At 36.8% G+C, this 22,249-nt stretch overlaps 1 protein-coding gene across 1 annotated transcript; it reads left to right on the top strand.

Annotated features, from left to right (window-relative positions):
* The first annotated feature begins 85 nt into the window (after window positions 1-85).
* NUP37 (nucleoporin 37) lies at window positions 86-21,314 on the top strand. The gene is made up of 10 exons (XM_063153991.1): window positions 86-161; window positions 1,645-1,864; window positions 3,492-3,616; window positions 4,595-4,667; window positions 8,271-8,365; window positions 16,326-16,416; window positions 18,560-18,741; window positions 19,630-19,680; window positions 20,092-20,185; window positions 20,969-21,314. The coding sequence occupies exons 2-10, from the start codon at window positions 1,709-1,711 to the stop codon at window positions 21,080-21,082; spliced, it is 981 nt and encodes a 326-aa protein (XP_063010061.1). The 5' UTR covers window positions 86-161; window positions 1,645-1,708; the 3' UTR covers window positions 21,083-21,314.
* The last annotated feature ends 935 nt before the right edge of the window (window positions 21,315-22,249 follow it).

Here is a 22,249-nt window from a genome sequence, read left to right on the forward strand (position 1 = left end):
GGCCGGGCCGGGCCGGGGCGCGGCGGCCGCGTTCAAATCCGCCGCGCGGCCCAATGGGCGCGGGGCCGCTGCCCCGGAAGCAGCCGCGCCGCTGCCGCTGCCGCCGGCCGGGGCGGGCGCTGCTGGGGAACCGTGCGGGAACGGGAGCCGGGGACGCCGAGGTGCGTGTGGAGCGGGGTTGGGGCACCCCCAGCCCGGGGAAACTCGGGCAGCCTGGCTGGGCCCCGGAGGGAAAAGGAGGGAGTGGGAGGGCAAAGGACGCGCAGGGATGGGGGGAGGTAAAGCGCATCCACGCGGTCTGTTTGCCCTAATCGTGCTTCCTAAAGAAATGAAAGTAATGATACTCTTGGTGGTTTCAAGCTGGTCTGGTGGCCGATAATTCAGGCTGAGAAAGCTTGGAGAAGAGTTTTAGTGGAGCACCTTTCACCATCTCAAGTGGCTCTGCAGGAAAGCTGGAGTGAGACTTTGTCAGGAACTGTACTGGTAGGACGAGGAGCTGTGGGTACAAACTCAAAGAGTGGAAACTTTATTTACATGAGAGGAAGAAATTCTTTCCGGTGAGAAGGGTTAGCCCCTGGAACAGGTTGCCTGGGGAGAATGTGAATGTCCCAGTCCTGGCAGTGTTCAGGACCAGGTTGGATGAGGCATTGACAGCCTTATCTAGGGGAAGATATCCCTGCCCATGGCAGCAGAGTTTGGGACTAGATGATCTTAAAGGTCCATTCCAACCCCTTAACACTCTAAGATTCTCTTATGGCTTGTGTTCATGGGAAGCCTTGGAGGAAGAAAACTTTTGGTGGAATTAAAACTTGCATTTGGCTTTAGGAGCAAAGCTATGCAGGTTACATGGCTGAAGTATTTTACAGTACTATAGTGGACTGTTGTATGAATTAATACACAAAAACACAACTATGGAGAGCCTCTCTGTGTTTGAGTGATTCCTCTGTCAGACCTGGCTGGCGCCCAAGCAATCTTGGATGCTGAGATCTTCCAATCGTTTACACACCAAAATCTGTCAAAGGTCTGAGATTTCAAGCTGGTTTTCCACGTGGTCTGTAGTTGGAGATCTGATTTACCAAAAAGACATAAACTAACATCAAATCTGTACTGAGACCAAAAGGAATTGATTCTGAAATCAATTGTGTATCTTGGCCTCTTGTGTTCTAGCACAGAATCCTGGTTTTCATGAAAACTGGTTGAATGCATGACAGTATTTTCATTTACAGTTTTGCAACCTTGGTTAACTCAGTTTTTAGTTAGACACAGTCTGTAAAGAGGTAGAGAAGTAAAGAGAATTTGAAGGTAGCAACATATTGTTTCTTGTCATTTGGTTGAAAATGCTAAAATGCTGTGTGTGACTTTTCTGGTGTGTGTGCATTATTTGGTTTTTTTGTATTGGTGTTGGTTTGCCAAGGGTAGCACAAGATCTGCAGTTATTGCTGAAGTCCATTTATTGCTGAAGTCTGTAAGAGAGTTCTGAATGTATGTTAGTGTAGTAAATATTTTGATTGATGAAACAGACTACATCTAATAAGCTTAAGTGCAGCTTTTGTGTTCTTGAACATGTTATAGGAAATGTTTATTTGCTCTGCCACAAATAGTTTACGATTTTTATTCATGCAACTTTTTAAAATTTTTTTGTAGGAATGTGGAATTTCGTCCTGGAGAAGACATCGCTTCCGTGATACCTTGACTTAGTTGACTGAAAATGAAGCAAGATTCTACAAGAAACACTTCTTACACTGTGGATTGTGAGGATTATGTGCACGTGGTAAAATTCAATCCATTTGACAGTGGAGATTCGTGTTCCCTCATTGCTTATGGTGGCAACAATTACGTGGTTGTTGGGAGTTGTAGATTTCAGGTTCGTTGTTTTTGTCAGATGAAACTAACATGTCACTGAAACTGACTTTGCACATCTACTGCAGGAAGACCCTGCTCACTTTCCTGTTTCCTCCTCTCCCTGTGGTAAACAAGGGAGAATTTTACTTGTTTATTACACTAACAAGTCTAGGATACTTGCTTTTCAGGTAAATATAAATATATATATATATATATGTAAAATACATACTAATATATTTGTGCTAATTTTGTAGGTATTTCTTTTTAGGGATGAACTGTAGAAATACTTACCTATTTTTTTTTTCTCTCACAATTGTTTTTACTGGATCTCCCTTACAGACTGTTGAAAACAGTAAAATTTCTTACCTTCAAGTTATTTACCGTTATATTGTGAAAAATTTTTAAATGGAAAACACTGAGTATTGTATATTTTTATACTGGATAAAATGTTTTTCATTAGATGGGGTTTTTTGCCTACATGCTTGACAATCAATTGAAGACAATTGCTTGGAATTTCTAAGCTTTTTTCCTCCATCTTGCTTCTTTATTATACAATATTATTTTTGTAATTTGTCTACTGTGATTAATAGTGTAGCTGATATTTTCATTATTATTATTGTTGTTGTTATTCCCCATGGTCTTACTGTTGGAAATTTTCTGAAGAGCACCTAGTGCTAACCACAAAAACATACTGACATTTGTGTTGTTTACTACCATGTTTCTGGTGTAGGCCTTGAAAAGGAACTAATTAACATTTTGACAACCACTGACACAAGGTGTTTTTTCTATAATTTTCATGTCCTCCCTTCCCTTCCACATGTCAATGAGTATTTCAGAGTAGGAGAGGAAAATGTTATTCTTTCTTCCTGTTGAGAAGCATTGAAAAACTGTGGATAATTTCATGCATCCTCAGCTGGGTTCTGCTTGGCCTCTACAGTATGTAGAGAGGTTCTTTAACTTAAAGCAGAATTGTGACATAGAGAAAATTGTGTAGGAAAATCCTTTGAGGTGGCCCATTGGATGTTCTGAAAACTTTTAAAAGCTTTTTAGAGGCCAGCTTATTGACAGAGTCCATAATCCCAACTCTTGTTTCATTTTTCCTGTTACCTGGTGTTCTGACACCAGCGGTAAGAATAAGCAAGCTTGTGTTTAGGATTAGATGACAGAGGGCACCTTTTTATCTCCTGCTGTTTGAAAAGAGATGCTCTGGAAGTGACAGCATTTTTCCATGGTGTAAAAACAACTCAGAAAGAAGACAGATGAAATTGCATGTTTGCTTTTGTTCCCATTGCTTCTTCTCACTGCAGTGTGTGCTAAATTAAATGGCCATGCTATTCTAAGTGGCCTTAGTTGTACAGACAATGAGCTCAGCATCTTCATAGCTCAGTTCTGATTTTCCTGCTCTTCATTGGCCTCTGGCTTGAGACTGCCATCAGTCATAATTTACTCATACTTTAATGTGTTTCTAAGTCCTTAAATATTTGAAGTTAATGCTTTTTGTATGTTCCAGGTTTTCACTTTGCAGGTGCTGTGATCTGAAAAGATCCCAATATGTGTAATTTTGAAAGCCCTTTCATTTTGTGGTTATCGGATTTGTTAGAAGTCACCAAGACCTTGTTCTGAATCAGCTAACTGCAATATTTCTGTAGGAGGAGGATGCAGAAGTGGAAGGCATGCAATATAAGACACTAAGAACATTTCACCATGGAATCAGAGTTGATGCCATAGCATGGAGTCCTGAAACTAGACTTGATGCTATACCTCCCCAGATAAGGTACTTAACAATAAACTACAGTGATTCCTTGTCTCTTACCTGTTTTCCCTAAGTCTTTAATATTGGACTGTTCTAAGCTTATGAGTGAAATCTAACTCCTTAGAAATCACTGATGAATCTCTGAATTCTTCAGTAGAGTATTTATTCTTGTAGCCTTTTTTTGTTCATTTGCTTGGTTTTTGTCCTCCTTGTTGTGCCCCTTGACCCTCTCCTTACTGAACAAGCTGTAAATAATATTGTTTTCATTATTTTTATAGACCTCAGACATAATTTCTTTCTTTGTACACCTCTGAGGAATTATTTCTTTTAAGAGTTTTAGTAAATCTGAGATCATTTGAATGGCCCCCTTTATAAAGCTATTTGCACTGATTTGCATCACATGTGCTGTGTTTCAGTGTAGGTTAGTTACTAATTGTGAAAGCCTTTGAGGTGTAAATCTAGAAAATCTAGAAAGATAGTTAGCTATTAAGTGTAAACTTCTGAATTAAAATGTACTCAGTAGTTTGTTTGATTCTTCAAAATTACCATAGTTGCTTACTGCTCAATTTTCATACAGTCTTTTAGATTAAAATATGTTAAATAGAAATTGGTTTCTGAATTTTATATTTCAGTATTTTAAAATACTGATAATGAGGGTTGGTTTTTGTGCCTTACCACTTAACTTATTCAAAGGAAAGTTTCAGCAGCATTTATGAGAGATATTTCAGGTAATTAGTAATTGATCCAGATTTTGCTTTGTAAAAATATCTGAATAAGTATTCTTGGCACTTGATGCACCCTGTTTTACAGATAAGCTCCAGTTGTAACTCTGCTTGTTGCCAAAGCAGAAAAGTTAAGATAGATGCTTTTGGGTGTTTCAAAATCTTTTTTTTTTCTTTGCATTTTTAAGATGAAGGAAAAGGCATCTTTGATTGATTAATAGGCAACCATTGCAATGTTGATTGACTGACAAGCCTTTATTTTGTCTGTTGAGTGTAGGTTTTGTACTGCAGCTTCTGATAGGAAGTTAAGGCTGTTTACTTCAGACCTGCAGGACAAGAATGAATTTAAGGTAAGGGCAGCTAATGTGATTTTTAAATGATTATTTAATTTTTAGTAAAGTCTAATCTTTAACTATCCTTCTACTCCACTTGTGAGAGATCTTAGGACCATCATCTCTAGGGTAATAATTGTATTGTAAGTACCTTTCTGTCTTCAAAGTGGGAATTTCTGTAATTATCACCTACATGATCTTCTGATTTTCTTCAAAATTCTTCCTTTGAAACAATGTCCCAATACAGGTACTACTGTTAATTAGGTGTTTGTGCTATCCAGTGTAAAGATTTTTGGTGAGGTCTTAGCTAACAATAAGCAAATCTAATTAATTTTAAAAAATGTGAGAGAGTATTCCTTTGCTTTTACTGCTTTAGAATATGATAATGCCTCTTTGATGAGAGTGGCTTATTGGGTATAAAGGAGAAAAAACCAGATTTTTATTTTTGGTGTGTTAATTTATATTGGTAAGACAATATAATTTGAGAGAGATTTGTCATTCAGAAATTAAGGGAATTGTGGATGTCAGTTATGTGGCCATGCTGATAATAGAATGAGTAAAGGCAATGCATAAGAAGTAAAGATGGATGCTACTAAATGTCTTGAAAGAAAATGCTTTTTGTGCTGCTTCATGCATGCACATACTTTTAATTTCCTTCTTTTAGTGTTGGTCATACATGATTTTGCCACTGAGCAGTGGGATAACTTACATAGTCAGCTTGGTGGGATTTCTGACAAAATAGTTCTAAAAGTTCTTTATGATGTTTGCTTTTGAGTTGATGTCTGTCATTCCATATTAAAGTCATCTATTTGTATAATATCTACATTTTTGTGAATTTCAGACAAGAAGCTTTAATGTTAAGCTGTGAATTAAATCCTTTGACTTAACAGAATGTAAAGTTTCTTTAATATTAGTTAATGGATCGATAATAAGTTGAAATAATGAAACAATGGGATAAATTTGGTACTACAAACTCTAGTGAGCTAAATTCAACATCTAAGTTCTAATTTTTTAATTTATTTTTGGTTAATAAGGCCGCAAGAAATAGTGTGGTCAGCAGGAGGAAGGAAGTGTTTATCCCTCTGTACCTGACACCTTAAATCCTCTCTTCAGTTTTGTGCCACTCGGGACAGGGAAGACATGGAGGTGCTGGAGCATGTCCAGAGAAGGCAGTGGAGCTGGTGAGGGGCCTGGAGCAAAAATCCTATGAGGGAAAGTCCAGTTGGGGTTGTTCAACATGGAGAAAAGAAGGCTTGGGAGGAACCATATATCCTCTACAACCACCTGAAAGGAGGCTGTAGCCAGGTGGGGGCCAGTGTCCCACCCAACAAGTGATAGGACAAGAGGAAATGGCCCCAAGTCATGCCAGAGGAGGTTCAGATTGGCTATTAGTAAACAATTCTTCTGTAAAAGGGTGGTCTAGCATTGGAACAGGCTGCCCAGGGAAGCAGTGTGATCTCTGTGTTCACCTTAGAGATGTGGTGCTTGGGGATGGACCTGGCAGTGTTAAATTCGTGTTTGGACTCAGTGATCTCAGAAAGATCTCAGAAGTCTTTTCCAACCTTAATGATTCTATGATTGTGTGGTGCATATGCAATACAAATGAGAAGTGTTGGCTTGAATTTAACAGTAAAGCTATTGGCTTTGTTTATGCCAGCTCCACCACTGAAATTAGCTGTCCAAGAACTTTAGTAAGGATGTACTCTGGCTGAGGAAAAAGTAAAAATACATACTGTATTTTATATGGGTCAGGCTTGGTCTAATGTTAAAAATAATCAGAAAACAGCTAGGAATACATATTTTTACCTGTTAGTGAGGAACTCATTAACAAAAAGAAAGAATGTGGACTAGTGTGTTTATGTCAGTAAAAGTTGTCTTTGGGACTCTCTTCTGGGTTTTTTGATATAAAGTGTGGAAAGCCCTTTCTGGCAATCAATTAATTTTTTATATCTGGACAATTATTGTACTCTAGATTTCTTGTCAGGAAAAGTAACACCTAACTGATTTAAAGCACATGCAAAATCCCAGATGTTCACAAATTCTGGGTGAGCTATGCTGATCTGGCTTTCAATAAAGTTTGATACAGTGGCCTCTTATTAACAGTTAACTGATACCTCAGAAAACCTATTTCATAAACCTGAGGTTGAGCTCATGATGAACATGTGGAAAATTTTGATCTATTATATGGTGCACACTTGTGACACATGGGATCTTCAGGAGAGGTCCAGACCATGGAAACACAGCTGAAGGAAGTATGTGACTACGTTCAGGATGTAATCTCTGAACATTTTGTCTTTTATAGTAAACAATTAGTACGTGTTGCTTCTGGAGGATAGACAGAGTAACCTTACTCTGTTTTCCCCATGGAAAAACTGTCTTGATGTAATTATCAGCAAGGAACTTGAAGCACACTTGAGTTTTCCATTACTCTGTCGACACAACTAATCCAAAATTTATGGGTTGGATCAAGCCCAGAACAAAAAAACAAAAGGTAAAATATGACTGATGGATCTTCGTGAAACCTTTTTCTTCTTTTGAGGTTTTCATTTGGAAATGAATTATGGCTTCCTTGTCCTGTTTCAAATTTTGCTTAATAAAAAGCATATTTCATCAGAACTGTAGAAGTAAAATGAGGCAGGATATTTGAATTCAGAATGCTGAAAATTGTCAAAAGACTTGGCATTCTGTCTAAATAGTTTAGCATCATCTTAGGGCCTATTAGTTCTAGTATAATCCATTAGGCTTTAATAAAATAATGGAAAAAAATATTGGAAAAAAAATAAGTTGGCTGCTGAAAATGTTTCTGTGTTGAATTGATGAGGCATTCTTAATACTTTTAGAGAGGGGGATTTAGTTATTGTGCGTGCTTGAGATTTTCTTTTTTTTTTTATCTGTTCTGCATTTGTTCCTCAGAATAGCTACACTTAAAGATGGTGTGTTTTTCTTTGAGAAAACTGTGCAACTTGTTTTCATTCGACCTTGTTTTCCTCTGCAATCTCTGTCTCATGCTGTTATCGAGGGGATATTTTTGTCTCACTTTTATGATACCTTGCTGGGCAAAACAAAAGCAGTTGTGCCTTGAGACTTAATCAGTGAGACTGAATAGAAGAGGGTGGAACAGTAAGAGATATATCTACACATGGAAATTTGCCTGGCTTAAATTTTGTGAGATTTCTTTCAAAACCACCATAGGTGTATTTAATGAGAGATTCAGAGATCAGAGTTACTTACCAGTAATCAGAGTTCTTTCATGTAGGTAGATCATGCATTCATTGCCTGGTCATTCTCCTCTTCCATTCTGAGATTTACTATCTTCTACCTTTTAAATTCAGTGGTTGAAGAAATGATAAAAAGCTCTAGTGTGAATCACAGATCTCTGTCAAACAAAAGCATCAAACTGACCTACAAGGAGTAGTGGGGAGGGATCTTTTCACCTGCAGTATGAATCTACACACGAATTAGATACTTTAAAGAAATCCAGTTACTGATAAAAACTGTTTTTACCTTGTACTAAAATTATAGTTTTATCTTAACACATATCTTTCCATTAGCAGGTCTGTTAAATACATTGGTGGAACAGTCAGCTCTAAGGTAAAAGTATTTCTCTTTTCTGCTTGGCAGACATTTGATGGTCACACAGATTACATTAATGATCTGGTCTTTGCTCCCAACGAAGGTCAAGAAATTGCAAGTGTAAGTGATGATCACACCTGCAGGTATGCATTTTGTTCAAAACACTATTGAAAAACTAGTATTGGACTTTTTCTATCTGTGAATGTTTTATATGTCCACTTAAATAAATAAGTACTTATTTTTAGTGTGCCTTCATGGCCCTCTAACAAGACTAGTCCATTAACAAGATAAGAAATGGACTATTCTTGTTAACTTAAATTGTAGGCTGGCTTTTTGTTGTGATTTGTGGGTTGTCTTTTTTTTCAAAGCAATATTTTGAATCAGCTAGATTCAAAATGAAGAAAACCTTTGTCTTGCATTTGCATACACTGTTTTCCCCCTTCTGGAATAGGAATAAAATGAGAATAGGAGAGATCAGACACGTAAATCTCAGTGCCGAATGGTACAGACGTTCTCTATGCATTCTGTCATCAGGTGGGTCAAGTTTAAAGTCAGTGAGAGTCAGAATGTGAACTTGTCCATCTACCCAAATGTATTAGCCTTACCAGGGGGTGGGATGACATTGCCTGAAGACAGCACCATCCTAATGCAGTGGTACTGGCAGCTCAAAATACCATGATTACAGCTGCTTCAAACCCAGGAATTTGGATACTTACAACTGGAAGTAGGAGGGTAGCATGGCTGAATGCTTTGAAGCCTGCTGGGTAATGGTTTTTGATGCAGGAGTTTGTCCTTGTCAGAAGGTCACCCATGTTCTAGTAATGTGCAAGAATCTGTCAAGCTGCTCCTCTTACCCCTCCAGTGCAGCTGGAGAGGTCAGGAGGACTGTGCAGGCTTTCAGGTCATTGCAGTAGGGCAGCAAGAGAGTTGGCAAAGCATCATCATCTTTGACTTCCTTTACTCTGATGAGTAGGCAGTTTTCCCATGGATGGCTAGTCAGTATTTCCAACAAAATCATTAGGAATGAATAGTAGAAATGTATGACTTAGCTGTATCTTCTTCTCATTGATTTCCTATCCTTGATTTCTTTGTTAAATCTAAACTCATATTTGGCTTATTCAGTAAAAAACTGTTTGACTCTGTGGCCTTTTCCTGTTTCTTTTAGGAAATGCTCAGCTTTCCTGGGATGAAAGAAAAGTGTTTTAAAGCCAGTTGTCTAATTGATACTAATTTAAAGGGAATTAAAATGTATGTAATTAATGTATACTAACAAGATTGCAGCTTAGTACCTATGAAAGACATTTTATGCCATAAACCATAAAGCCTTTGGTTAAAAGCCATGGGAAATAAGTAGGATTTTTTTTTGGCTTCTTGAGTTCTTATTTTTTCCATTCATGCATGTGGGGCATGAAGAGTTTTTCTATTGAATTTAAAGGTTACACTTTCAAAACTAATGGGAAATGCATTCCTTGGGACTTACCAAAATCATTCTTTACTTACTCTGTAATTTGCTTCAGTAGTAATGTAAGAAGAGGAATAATTCTTCTGTCTGAACTGAATTTCTGTCCTGAAATTGTTCTTAGGAAACAAAATCTGCTAATGCCTGTGGAATAAAGTTCTAGAACAATTAGTACAAGTCTTGAGTTCCACTTTTAAGTCTTAATAAATTTTTAAAACTTCTCAGTATTTACTGACTATATACAAGCATGGTTAGGTCTTCCCTGGTTTTCACTCAAGAGAAATTTTAGGTTTAAGTTCATCAGAACCCTCTAGGGAAGTAAGATTTTCAGTTTTCACCCACTAAATAGTCTTGCCCCAAGCTGCTGCAACTGTGACATCTCTGAGTGGAGTTCAGTCATTTTGGCTGGAGGACAGACAGTGTAAGTTGGATACTGTTCTTACTTTAAGTTGCTGCTGTGTCACTCAGCAATTCTTGTTTCTTGCATGAGGTCTTTATTGGCCTTGATCTCACAACTCAAAACAACTTTTTTGCAGCTGTGAAGTAGAACTGCGCTAAAAATAATTGCAGTGGTCGTCTGTGTTAGGGTAGCTTTAAGGAATATTCCATCTAACTTCTTGAAATGATAAGGCAGTATACTATAATTACCATATTCATGTTACTATTCTCCAGTCACTAAAAGTTAATACATTACAGTTTAAGCTAGAAGTTGTTTTTCAGTTTTCTTGCAGTGGAAGAATTCTGAGGCCATTTTTCTACTTGCCACATCGGCAGGCTTGTTTGCCTGTGCTCTCTTTCTGCTTGGTAAAAGCATCTTGTTTGAGGTGGGTTTATCCTTTGCTCTAAGCCATAAATACCCCTTCTAACTAACACACCCTTTGCCTTCTTAGTTATCCAGTAAGACTGGTTCAGCAATTCTTCTGTATCAAAACTTGCTTTCATTTCTATTCCTCCTTGAGATTCTATATTAAAAAATCTTTCTGCCAAGCATACATATCTGTTAAATTTCCTTGTCAAACTTTCATCCTTCCCAACAGTCTAGTAGCCTGCACAGATTCAGATATGCAAATGATTTCGTTCTGATACTTAATGAAACCAAAAAATTCTGGGGAATGTTTGGAAAACGCCACGAGTTCAACTGACACACTCCACTCACTATTGGTGGTTAAAGACCTGGTGTTTCTGGAATTACTTAATGCAAAATGCCATCTTATCAAAACCCACTAATCTCATATCCACGCTAAAAATGAACCTCTTGACTCTCAAAAGGTTAATTCAGTCTGATTGGTAATCATCTCATACTCCCTCCTCAGGTGGAACTGAAAGGTCTGACAGGTCAGACCCTTAAAAATACTAGCATGGCAATTTCTTCTGGTCATGGAGTGCTGGAATGGCTTGTATTTTGAAAAGCTGAAAAAGACTCATCCATCCCTTTCTCTCCCTCACTCTCTCTTAGTCTTAAACTACATCCTTTTCCTCTCTTTTTGAGTGCAAAAGAGTGTATAGTTGAATTATCTTCCACGTTATCTGTGACCATACTTGCTTTCTGATTCCTTTCTGATTTCTGTTCATTTCCTTAAGCCATGGCTCACATCACTTCATAGAGAACTTTGTGAATTCATCAGTCACTCTGATGTTCAGCCTTCTCTGTTGCATGTAGAATAAATGCCAGACCATGAGAGGATTAGTTTTGTTCTCTAACCAGGGATTAGGGGGCAAGGTTTGATGTCACTGAGAGCTAAATTAACTATAGTTTTAGAATGCTTTGTAGTGTTTCATCTGGTTTTAAAGGGGTTTATGTGTAGCATATTTTTTACACGGTACTCTCATGCCCTAGGTATTTTTTGTAGATTTTTCTCTAGACAATATGAAGGAAAGTTAATGGTAACTCCTGGGTTTTTCTTTTTTCTTTTTCTTTTTGTTTGTTTGTTTGGGTTATTTTTTTTTTGTTCTTTTCTTTAATTTATTGCCAGCACACATTGCACTTGAATCTTACCTTGATTATTCAATAAATATTTCAGTTTTTGGCTACGTTGAAAAGTGGTCATTATCACTTATTTCTGCCTCCAAAAGTATGTTCTATTTGCATTTTCCCATTCCTAGTGCAGTCAGATATGGATTTCTGTCAAAATTTTTATGAAAGTTGTCATATCAAAATACTACTTCTTTCTGAGGTATGCTGGTTACATTTTATCAAGCTAGTTCTGCATGACAATTTATGAAAATAAACAAGTCTTGAATTGTTTTCAGAGTCCAGTCTTTGATTTTGCACACTTGTATGCATCCCTGTATGTAGTCTTACCCAATTCTGTTGCATTGTACAGCCACAATGCATTAACCAATTGATTTTGGACAGTGCAAGAATTAACTGGTCTCCTGTCAGCTTTAAAAAAAAAAAAAACAAAAGCTTTCTGGATCAAATGTTTGGAACATTATTTCAGTGTGATCTTAATAAACTTTTCATTAGGAAGTCTTCAAAATATGAGTTTGATGAAGTAATTTCCTTTGTGACACATTATGGCTTATGTTAAGAGTAACACAGCCCTAGAATGTAGTCCAGTCTATAAATTGTTTTTAAATAGAAATCATTGCCTTAGATTTGTTTAGAAGTTTTTTTTATATTTTAGAAAGCCATCAGCAGAATTGGTAGTTGAGTTTCTCAGTAGCAGTCCTACCACAGAAGCATTTATGTTATATCCACATGGGGAACAATTAGCTGGTAGCTCTCAACAGACATTTTTTGCTCTGGTTGAAAGGACAGAACTGAAGTGTCACTTTTTTTTTTCAAAAATGCTGCATGGTCTCTGGCGTTGATTTAGATAACTTTAAAGGTATTTCAGTAGTAGTAGTAGAAATTTGTCTTTCTTGGACTTAGTTCTACGTGTGCATGGCCTGAAATGTGTATTAGTGAAGAGCAGATGCTGCACTGCTTCTCCTGCCTCTACCAACACTGCAGGGTGTAATTGCAGCCCAGTCAGCAGTGAGAAATATACCAATCTATTGATTGCACATCCAAGTAGATATTACAAGAAGCTAGAGATAACATGTTTTTTCATGCCAAGATCTGAAATACTCTAAACACTAATTCTTTAGAAGCAGTGACATTTCCTTTGATCCCAGAAGAAAATGGTGAACATGGGTCAGCTTTCTGAAGGAATGTTTGTACATTTCCTCTGTGAAAAGACTTCATGAAAACTTAAACATTACACCTTTCTCTTGTTCTGACCAGACAGAGAAATCTCTACAGTTCTGCTTCAGCCTTTCATGTCCTGCCTGGTGCCCTCCAGATGTGTGATAGCCAAATCCGTATGGAGTTGGCAGAAGACCTTAGAGAAAGCCAGTGTTGGTTGTATTCTCTGCAGTATTTCCTAATCTCTGCACTTTCATGTTCCTTTTCTGAGATGTTCTCACTACTTGTGCTCAGTGAGGAATAACTTCAACTCTGTGTGATCTCAGAAACAGGAATCTTGCCCTTCTCCATTGTCCTCTTGGCTTTTCAAGAGTGATAGGATTTTACTCACACATGAAATATGTCTGATGGAGATATAAAGAAATGTATTAAAGTTAGATATTAAAAAAAAAAACAACAAAACTATGTTGGACAGGAGTAATCTTTGGGTAATGGACCAAGTATAGTTGATCATGCTTTGTTGGAATCAGATGTCAAGGTTTCTTCTAGCCCCCACCACTCACTAAAATTGTTAGAAATCTTTTGTTGGAAGAATTCCCATTTTTACTTCCATCTTCTGGGGTTTTGAGAAATTCCTGAAGATTGTAATCTGGTTTAGTTCTTTCGCTATTGCAAATGATGATTTTTATCCAATTAGCAGTTGGTAATGATAATTAGAATTATTCGTAATTCAGAAAATTAGAAGATAAAATTGGGATCATCTCCATTGCCACAAGTTTTCAGAATTCTAATGAGGTACTTTGCCAGCTGTAATAGAAGTTCATTGTATGATGATATTGCTGCACATATGCATCCATTTTCAGGCATACAAGATGTTATATAGCTGGGTTTATGGAATTTTAATATCTTCAAGCTATGAGATAACTGCAGTTTTCCTTTGTTTGTTAGTCACAGGATTTGAGTGACAAGGGAAAGCTACTAGTATCTCAAGAATTTTCTTTAACAGCATTTGCAACTATCTGTATTTGAGTTGGTTTGAGTTTTCTGAGTACTGCAGTAAACAATTTCTCAGTCCTTAGTTACTCAAAAAAGAATTATTTTACTGAGAAGATTAGATGTTATTTTTGAGACTATACATTAATCAAACTTATTTCAACTGTGTTTATTCAAACTTTTCTCCAATAAATTTTTTGTGGAATTTTTTTAAACACCAGAAAAAAATACCACAAGCTCAGTGACAAGCTTTACATTATACTCAGTGACAAACTTTACTAATACTACCATGATAGTTGGTTGGAAGAGAAGTAAGAGAGTGACACATTGCAGGGTTAAAAAAAGATGCTTGGAGAAAAACAGACAGTTATTTTAGTTTGGTATAAAATCATGGTAGTGTTAGTAAAGTTTCAAGAGCTTTGAATGGGAGACAAAATCCTTAGTCTTTTTGGATTGATTTATGTGATAGGAATGTGGACAAAATGGGGAGACAGCATCTGTAGCTGATTTGGTTATGATTACTGAGTAATTTAGGAGTTGAAAATCAGTTTGGCTAAATTGTTGGGGTTTGCAGGTTTTTTACTTGGGTTTTTTCACAAAGAAATAGTGAAAAGTGTTAATTGAACACATATGTAATTGTATAGACATGATGCATTCAGACAAGAATCTATCTTGATATGTATTGCTTGGTTTGTGTTTTGGGGGTTATGGGGTTTTTTCCTCAAAACTAAATAATATTTTCTTTTGTATCAATAAAGAAAATATAAAAGAGGCTTTTAGACCTTCTCCTCCCCATTCTGTTTGTTACTAACAGTCCTGCCATTCTTACAAAGTAAAAACTACAAATTTGGTAACTTTATAAATAACAAAGTTATGAAGGTAAAAACCATAAATTTCTGTCTCAACACCTAATAACATCACTCACTTCAGGGAAGGAAACATAATGGCATATTCCTTCTGCCAAAATGATTCACCATCTTCTCTTGTATCATAATTTTCTCCCTGCACAGTAAATACACATGGGGAGTGTTGATTTGACTTGGACAAATCTACAAGGCAAAATTTTTGGCAGTAGAAGAAAGTATTGTATGTTTCTAAATTACCTAATCAAGTAGATATTTCATTTTTTAAACACTTGTCAGGTTTTTGTTTTGACTTTTTTTAGTAAGCACACTGATTCTTCAAGATTAGAGACCCTGTGTTTTCTGCAGGGAGAACAAATATTTGATCTGTTGTGGTTTGGCATAAGAAAACAACATTGTTCATTAAATATATTTACTTTATTCCCATATATTTTGTCTAGACTTATGATGTATTGGTTAAAAGTTTTTTTAAATCTCTTAAATATAAGCCTCTAAGCACCCTGGTGAGATATAAACTGAAAAAGTCTGGAGGAAGTCAGCAAAAATCCTCTAGAATAAACAATAATAGTACATAGCCACTCATCTAGATCAAAAGACTGGGCAGAACACTACTTGAAAAATTGGCTGTTTCTCAAGTTTTGCATGTCAGAGAGGAAGGATATATGTGTATGTTTCAGTGTCCAAATGTATATAAATAACATGTAGCCTTGTGGTTCAGACTGATGTTCACAACTGTGATGTCTTTGTCCTACAACCAAATATGGATTTGGTAGGAAAAGAGGGAGTTGAGCAGTGGCTATGAGGTAAAACAGTCTCAGTTTTGGTTTTGTTGCATTTTAGAAACAAAGTAGCTCCATGGCTCATTACCACTCTTACTGAACACATCCAAAGAAAACTCACCCATCACCTAACCTAGTTTTGGTGTTTCAGCACTACACTTTCCTGTCCCTCCATATTGGCCAAATACTGTTGATTCTTTAATTTTTTTTATAGTTGCCAGATAGGTACTGTAGGTGTTTCTAAAGGAAAAGGTAAAACTGGCACATGCTATTTACCTGTGGAAAGCTCTCCAAGACCCTTTCTTGGTTAGTGTTACCTCTGCCACAGATCCTTCTGTTTGCCTTAGCTTCATTTCTGGTTTCTTATATTTCCATTACTCAATCTTGTTTTACCAGGAAATACTGGAAACTCTTAGATTAGGCAGCCAAAATACTTTAATAAAGGGTCTTGCCCTTTACATGGCAACATGGATGATTTAAGTTGTTTGGTGCCTCATTTTAGGTTCCTTGTATCAACTGGACCAACACTGACATTCCTGCTTTGTACTGCCCCACTGCTGTTTATGGTATAGTACAAAGGCTGTAGTGTTGTCTTATGAAAAGATGGGAACATCTCACTGAGATTTCATGTCTAGATAACTTAAAATGTCAAATCATTTGAATAGCTAAAGAGAGGCTCTGCCTCACTCATCAGTGTTAAAATACATTATCTGCAGCACTGGCCACTTCCAATGACTTCTTCAAATGATAGAGCATGAACACTATTTCATTTGGTCACTTCCTCTGTGAACATATTGAGACACTGAAAGTTAATGTATTTGCAGTCAAATGGCAATAGTTTAGTACTTTACTCTTTTTTTCTTTCTGTCTTCTCCCCAGGGTCTGGGATTTGGAAGGAAATGAGAAGGCCCATTTTGTTTTACGTTCTTCTGGAATGAGTGTTTGCTGGCATCCTGAGGAGGCTTTTAAGGTTGTGGTTTTCTCCCTCACCACCTTTAAAATAACAGGAGGGGGGACACACCTAAAGTGTGAATCTTTGATGCTGTAGTAACATTAAAGTTTTAGGACCTAGTTTACACTGTAACTGGATATTGGTTGGATCTGCTAATGTGAAGGGACTGTGAATGAATTCTCATTGCCATTCTTGTCATTTTATCCTCAGTCCCTTACTCCTCCCATCAGAAATATTTATTCTTGATTAGGTACATCAGTTGTTGATAACTATGCTGCTGATTGCTTATTAACTGACACTTACCAGAGAAGAGCTCAAGTTTTCTCAATCATGGTAACACAGTTCACCAATAATACAGACTCTTTATAGAACATGCCAAGCTTTGAAAAGTATCTGTTTGAAGTTAACAAGAGACGTTTTTGTTGTTGCTCTTGCTTGAAGTGTATGAAATATGTTCTGAAAAATCAAATCAATAGACTGTGATTTTATACTTATCTCATTATTGTACTGAGGAGGATTAATCAGTTGGTAAGTACCCAAATATCCAGTTTCATTAATGGTCTAGTCCCTGCAGTCTTGGATTTATTATTCCTATTTGTGCCTATCAATAACTGCCTTAAGCAGCTACAAATGGTTGTTTGAGTTACCACAAAAACACATACTTAAAACAGAGAAAAGCAGTCAAATAAGATATCAAAATATTTACACAGCAGCAGGGAAGGAGGATCTCTAATCTCATCACACTTTCCACCAATATCAATATCAATATCCGTCCTTACCAAGAAAGGAAACTGTTAACTAGGAAAACTGTTGATTCAGGTGGTGTCAGAATTTAATGGGTTAGCTGCTGTTTGCTACTGGGCAACTTTGTTAGCACAAGAAAATTAACAGATTTTCCCAAAAATACTGCAATAGTATGACAGTCTTAGATATTATTAGCATGTCTTTTCTTTGACCATTATCAGAGACAGACACTGGAGTTTTTTGGGTTTTTTTTTAAAGAAAAGCCCATTCCAAACACTCATAAAATTTGCTAGATTTAGTTCTTGCTGAAAAGCTTATTGCAGGTCAAAATGCTTACTCACCATGACCTTTAGTTTGCAGGAAAGCATGTTTTGGTGACAGTTCTGTTTTTCCAACAAACTGGTATTACTGGAGTGGTTTTTTTATGCTTCTTTGCCTTTCTTAATTATTGTTTATGACTATCTGAAAACCATTTCTCCTCATTAAGAAAAATCTTATCATCTGAGCATTGGAACGGGTTGCCCAAAGTGTTCAAGACCAGGTTGGATGGAGCCTTGAGTGATCTGGCCTTGCAGAGAGTGTCCCTGCCCATGGCAGAGGATTGGAACAGAGGATTTTTAATTTCCCTTCCAACCCAATCCTTCTGTGATTCTATAATTGAATCAGGAAGCTCTTTCTGCAATACTTAAAAAACAACTGCTTGAGTGCACTGCTGTAATGGAAAAAGTTTAAATAAAATATGTTGCAAACTGTTATATGATGAAGTAAGAGTTGTTATATAAAATCAGTAAGAGTGGTTCTACAGATTCTACGGCCACACTAATTAATAATTTGCTTAGAATGCTAGAATCATTTAGGTTGGAAAAGACCTCTAAGATCCTCAAGTCCAACCTTTGATTGAACACCACCATATCAAATAAACCACAGCACTAATTGCCATATACAGTAATTTCTTGAACACCTTCAGGGATGGTGACTCCACCACTTCTCCAGGCAGCTCTCTTCCAGCTTGACAACCCTTTATTTTTTACAGCACTGTGTGTCAGTTGGTTCTTTGTGCTCAGAACAAAAGCTGCCGAATGTTAAAATAATAACTTTTTGCTGTGTGAAAGCACAGGGATTTGGTGGTTGTGAACTGGTATTTCTAACCACCAAAATTATGCACATAGATATCTATAGACATATAGAAATGAAATAATGTAATCATTATGTGTAACAGTGTAGCAGTAGTGTAGTGGTTTTTATTCATTGGTTACAGAGTGTCCAAGAGAAAGTTTTCTGGTATGAAGTGAAGAACTGTACTTCATTTAGTGTTATTAATATTTATTTTAATGTATTCTAGGTTTTTATAAAGTAGAAAAAAATTAATTTCCATTTCATGCTGAGTTTACCACATTCTATGAATTTCTTTTAACAGCTGATGGTGGCAGAGAAGAACGGGACAATACGATTCTATGACCTGATTACACAGCAGGCCATTCTCTCCCTGGAGTGTGAGCAAACACCACTGATGTCAGCAGACTGGTGTTTAAAAAATACATTTAAAATTGGAGCAGTTGCTGGAAGTGATTGGCTGATCTGGGATATCACTCGCTCCAGGTATTTTTATGCCCATGGCATAGATGTCTTTATTCTCCTCATGAGGAACTGCAGGTACTTGGCTAAAAAAGCGTGGCAGTGACAGAATCACAAATGGGTCAGGTTGGAAGGGACCACAGTGTGTCAGCTGGTCTGACCTCCCTGCTAAGCAGGGTCATCCTAGAGCACAAGGCGCAGGATTGTGAGTATCTTCAGTGAGGGAGACTCCACACCCTCTCTGGGCACTGTTCCAGTGCTTGGCCACATGCAGAGTAAAGAAGTTCTTCCTTGTGTTCAGGAACTTCCTGTGCATCAGTTTGTGCCCACTGCCTCTCATCCTATTGCTTGCAGCACGGAGCAGAGCCTGGCTCCATCCCCTTGACACCCTCTCCAGATACTGGTGGACCTTGATGAGGTCCCCTCTCAGTCATCTCTTCTTGAGGCTGATCAGGCACAGCTCCTCCAGCCTTTCCTTGTAAGAGATGCTCCAGCCCCTTACTCATCTTTGTAGGCCCAATGCATAAGCTAAATACATAAACATTTATCAGGAATTATGATATTGATACAAACCATTCCCTGGTATTCCTTGTTTCATCTTTACCAATACTTTATGTTAAAAATGTAACACTGTCTATCTTTTTGTCCATTTGAGATAGTATCTCACTACTGTTTGCCTCTTACTGTATGTGTTTGTTAAAATTTCATTCCAAGTCATAAGTAGATAACTGTTGATCCATAATGAACTGGACAACTACTTCAGTTTTCCTACTCCAAATTGAGATGCTCTGGTTTTCCCTCAGCTGCTTCACAGAGTGTAGACAATGTGTCCCCTTCACTGTACTTTTATTACTTACAGTATGAGCTGTAGCTGTTTGCAGAACAGTTTTTTACCCTGAATGTCTCTTTTAGTTATCCACAGGATAAGAGGCCTGTCCATGTTGACCGAGCCAGATTATTCAGGTATAAAAGTTGTCTTGATTTTATGGGGTGTATCTATTTAAATCTATATCTATGCAAACAGTTGTGAGTTTAGTAACCTGGTTGTATCTCACTTAAGTCATTTTTAGGGGGACTGGGTGTATAAACTTTGTGAAATTTGTGAATGACCCACATTTATTATATATGTGTAGCATTCATGTGATACTTTTTTGTTTGTTTGTTTTACAACACTGTGCATGTGGAGCTGTGGGTAGGGAATAATATTCAAACTAATTCACTAAATCTGTTACTCTGCTGTTAGTAGAATACATGACATCTTCACAGTTAGTCCCAAGGGAGAGAACTCCACTTTGTGTGCACTTCTGCTGCTATGACAGGGGTATCTGGAAAGAACATTCATTTTATTCATAGGTGGATTCATTTTACTCATAGGTGGTCCCGAGTGAATGAAAATCTGTTTGCAACCACTGGATATCCAGGAAAGACAACTACTCAATTGCTGGTTCATCATTTAGGACACCCCCAGGTAAATTTTTGACTGGAGTTGCATCTGTTCTCCTCAAATCAGACTCATGTTATTAAAAACTACAATTAAAAACTAGCCCAAACAATTCAGAACTGCTGCTTGGTGTACCCATTTTATTTTATTTTGGTTTGTGGCATTCATGCTAAGGAAAAAAAAATTGGTGCATACTTAAACTCCTAGTTTAGAAACTGCTTGATCTAGATGTTTTAGCTTGATTTGCCATATCAGTTCGGAGGGGAAGAAAAACACTTTTAACCTGATATTTAATTAATCTGGCAATATTCGTAGTTCTTAGGAGGCTAAAAACACCTAGTGGTATATTTTTATATATAATTTTATAATTGTATTTTAAATCATTAATGAAAATGCAAAGCATAGGAAGTATTTTGATTTTGCTGGAGTCAGTATATATTTGCAATGCTTACAGTAAAAATATTACCTCCAAACATACTAGTTATGAATACATTGAAATGACAGAAGTAATTTCATTTTAAAAAGTTTTTAAGTTTGATATCATGCCTTTATAATAATAGTGTTTATGCTAATGTAAAGAGTTGAAACTATTTGTTATTAAGGAATATTTTGCTATAAGCAGCTACTGGAGCTGTGTAGCAGGCATTCACATCTTTCAGTAAAATTTCTTTTGTATTTTAACTATATTTGTTAAGGAGTATTTAATCTGTGCTGGTTTTTTGTCTATGCAACTTGATATTTGCAGTTTAGAAATCATTTTTAAGGGAAGTTGAATTGATATTTTTTTATCTCTCTCTTTGTTTTTTACAGCCCATTCTTACTGGAACTGCAGCTGTAGGATCTGGTTTGACATGGCACAGAACTCTTCCATTATGTGCAGTTGGAGGAGACCATAAAATTTTCTTCTGGGTTACTGAAATGTAAAATAAGCATTGGCCTTCAATATGAAGCCTGACAACATAATGCCTTTTTTCTAGTAAAATGTTGAAATTTACTCTTTGTGATGGTTTTCACTTGGACAACCGAAGAAAGAAGAAAGCAAGATATAAATCACTTGTGTTTGATTTTTAGCTTGCAAGTACCAGAGCTTTTGAAAAATTGGTTATCTTACATCTTGGTTATTTCTATTCAAATAAAATGTACTTTTTAAACATGGTATTTGGTGTGAATTTTTTTTTCAGGAGTTTTAAAGAGATTTTGTGTCCCAGCATGTCATTCACTCAGTTCATAGAGCTCAAATACCTGATATTGTGCAGAGTACCTGCAGAAAGAACACCTCTCTATATTAACTTTGCCAACCATGACTATCTTATAAGAAAAAAAAAAAGCAGAAGTGTACCGTGATAAAATGTTGTTCCTGGATGTTTTTGAATAAACTAGTTACCACTACCAGTGAAGAAGCTAATGGTAAAATCAGAATGATAATTTGAAGCAGTTTTATTTCTCTAAAGACAACTTTAGGCCTGTCAAACAGGATAGGGAGGTTTTTTTCTGCTTACAGCCTTTTACTTCCAGGAAACTTTACTTTACAGGAATATCAAAGGCATTCTGCTTTCTAGAAACATATTTTTCCTGTCATTCCTATACAAGACTCAGAAGAGAAGTAAAAGAAGATGACAGAGACAACTCCTGTCTTAAGTATCTTTTTTGCATACTTTTGCAAGTGAAGGGATGTCAGGATGTTTCACTAGTGTAACAGCTCCTTACAACATTTTAGCCCTCCTTTTTAGCTGTTGTTAGATTTTAAAATATTCATTTGGTTGTTCCTAATTATGTGGGACACATAAAACCAGTTCAGAAGTAGGACATCAATAAGTGAAATTACAGTCACCTTTTGAAACCTGAGACCATATTATATTTCTCATAATGCTTTATCCTTGGGAATTTTGCTTTCCAGCTGGCACCAAAATTTGCCTAAAACAAATATGAAGTTCCTTGTAAGTTCCAGTGGACTGGTGTGTGCCTAAACTGTAAAATAAGCAGGTATTTCAAGGTAACAGTGCTCTGTTTATCTTGTATCCATTGTCTGAGCAGAGATAGCAGCTTAAGGGGAAGTTTACTTCACTTGTAGCTAAAAATCTTTGTGGCTCT

Source organism: Melospiza melodia, chromosome 4 (assembly GCF_035770615.1).
Source record: "Melospiza melodia melodia isolate bMelMel2 chromosome 4, bMelMel2.pri, whole genome shotgun sequence".
NCBI lineage: Eukaryota > Metazoa > Chordata > Aves > Passeriformes > Passerellidae > Melospiza > Melospiza melodia.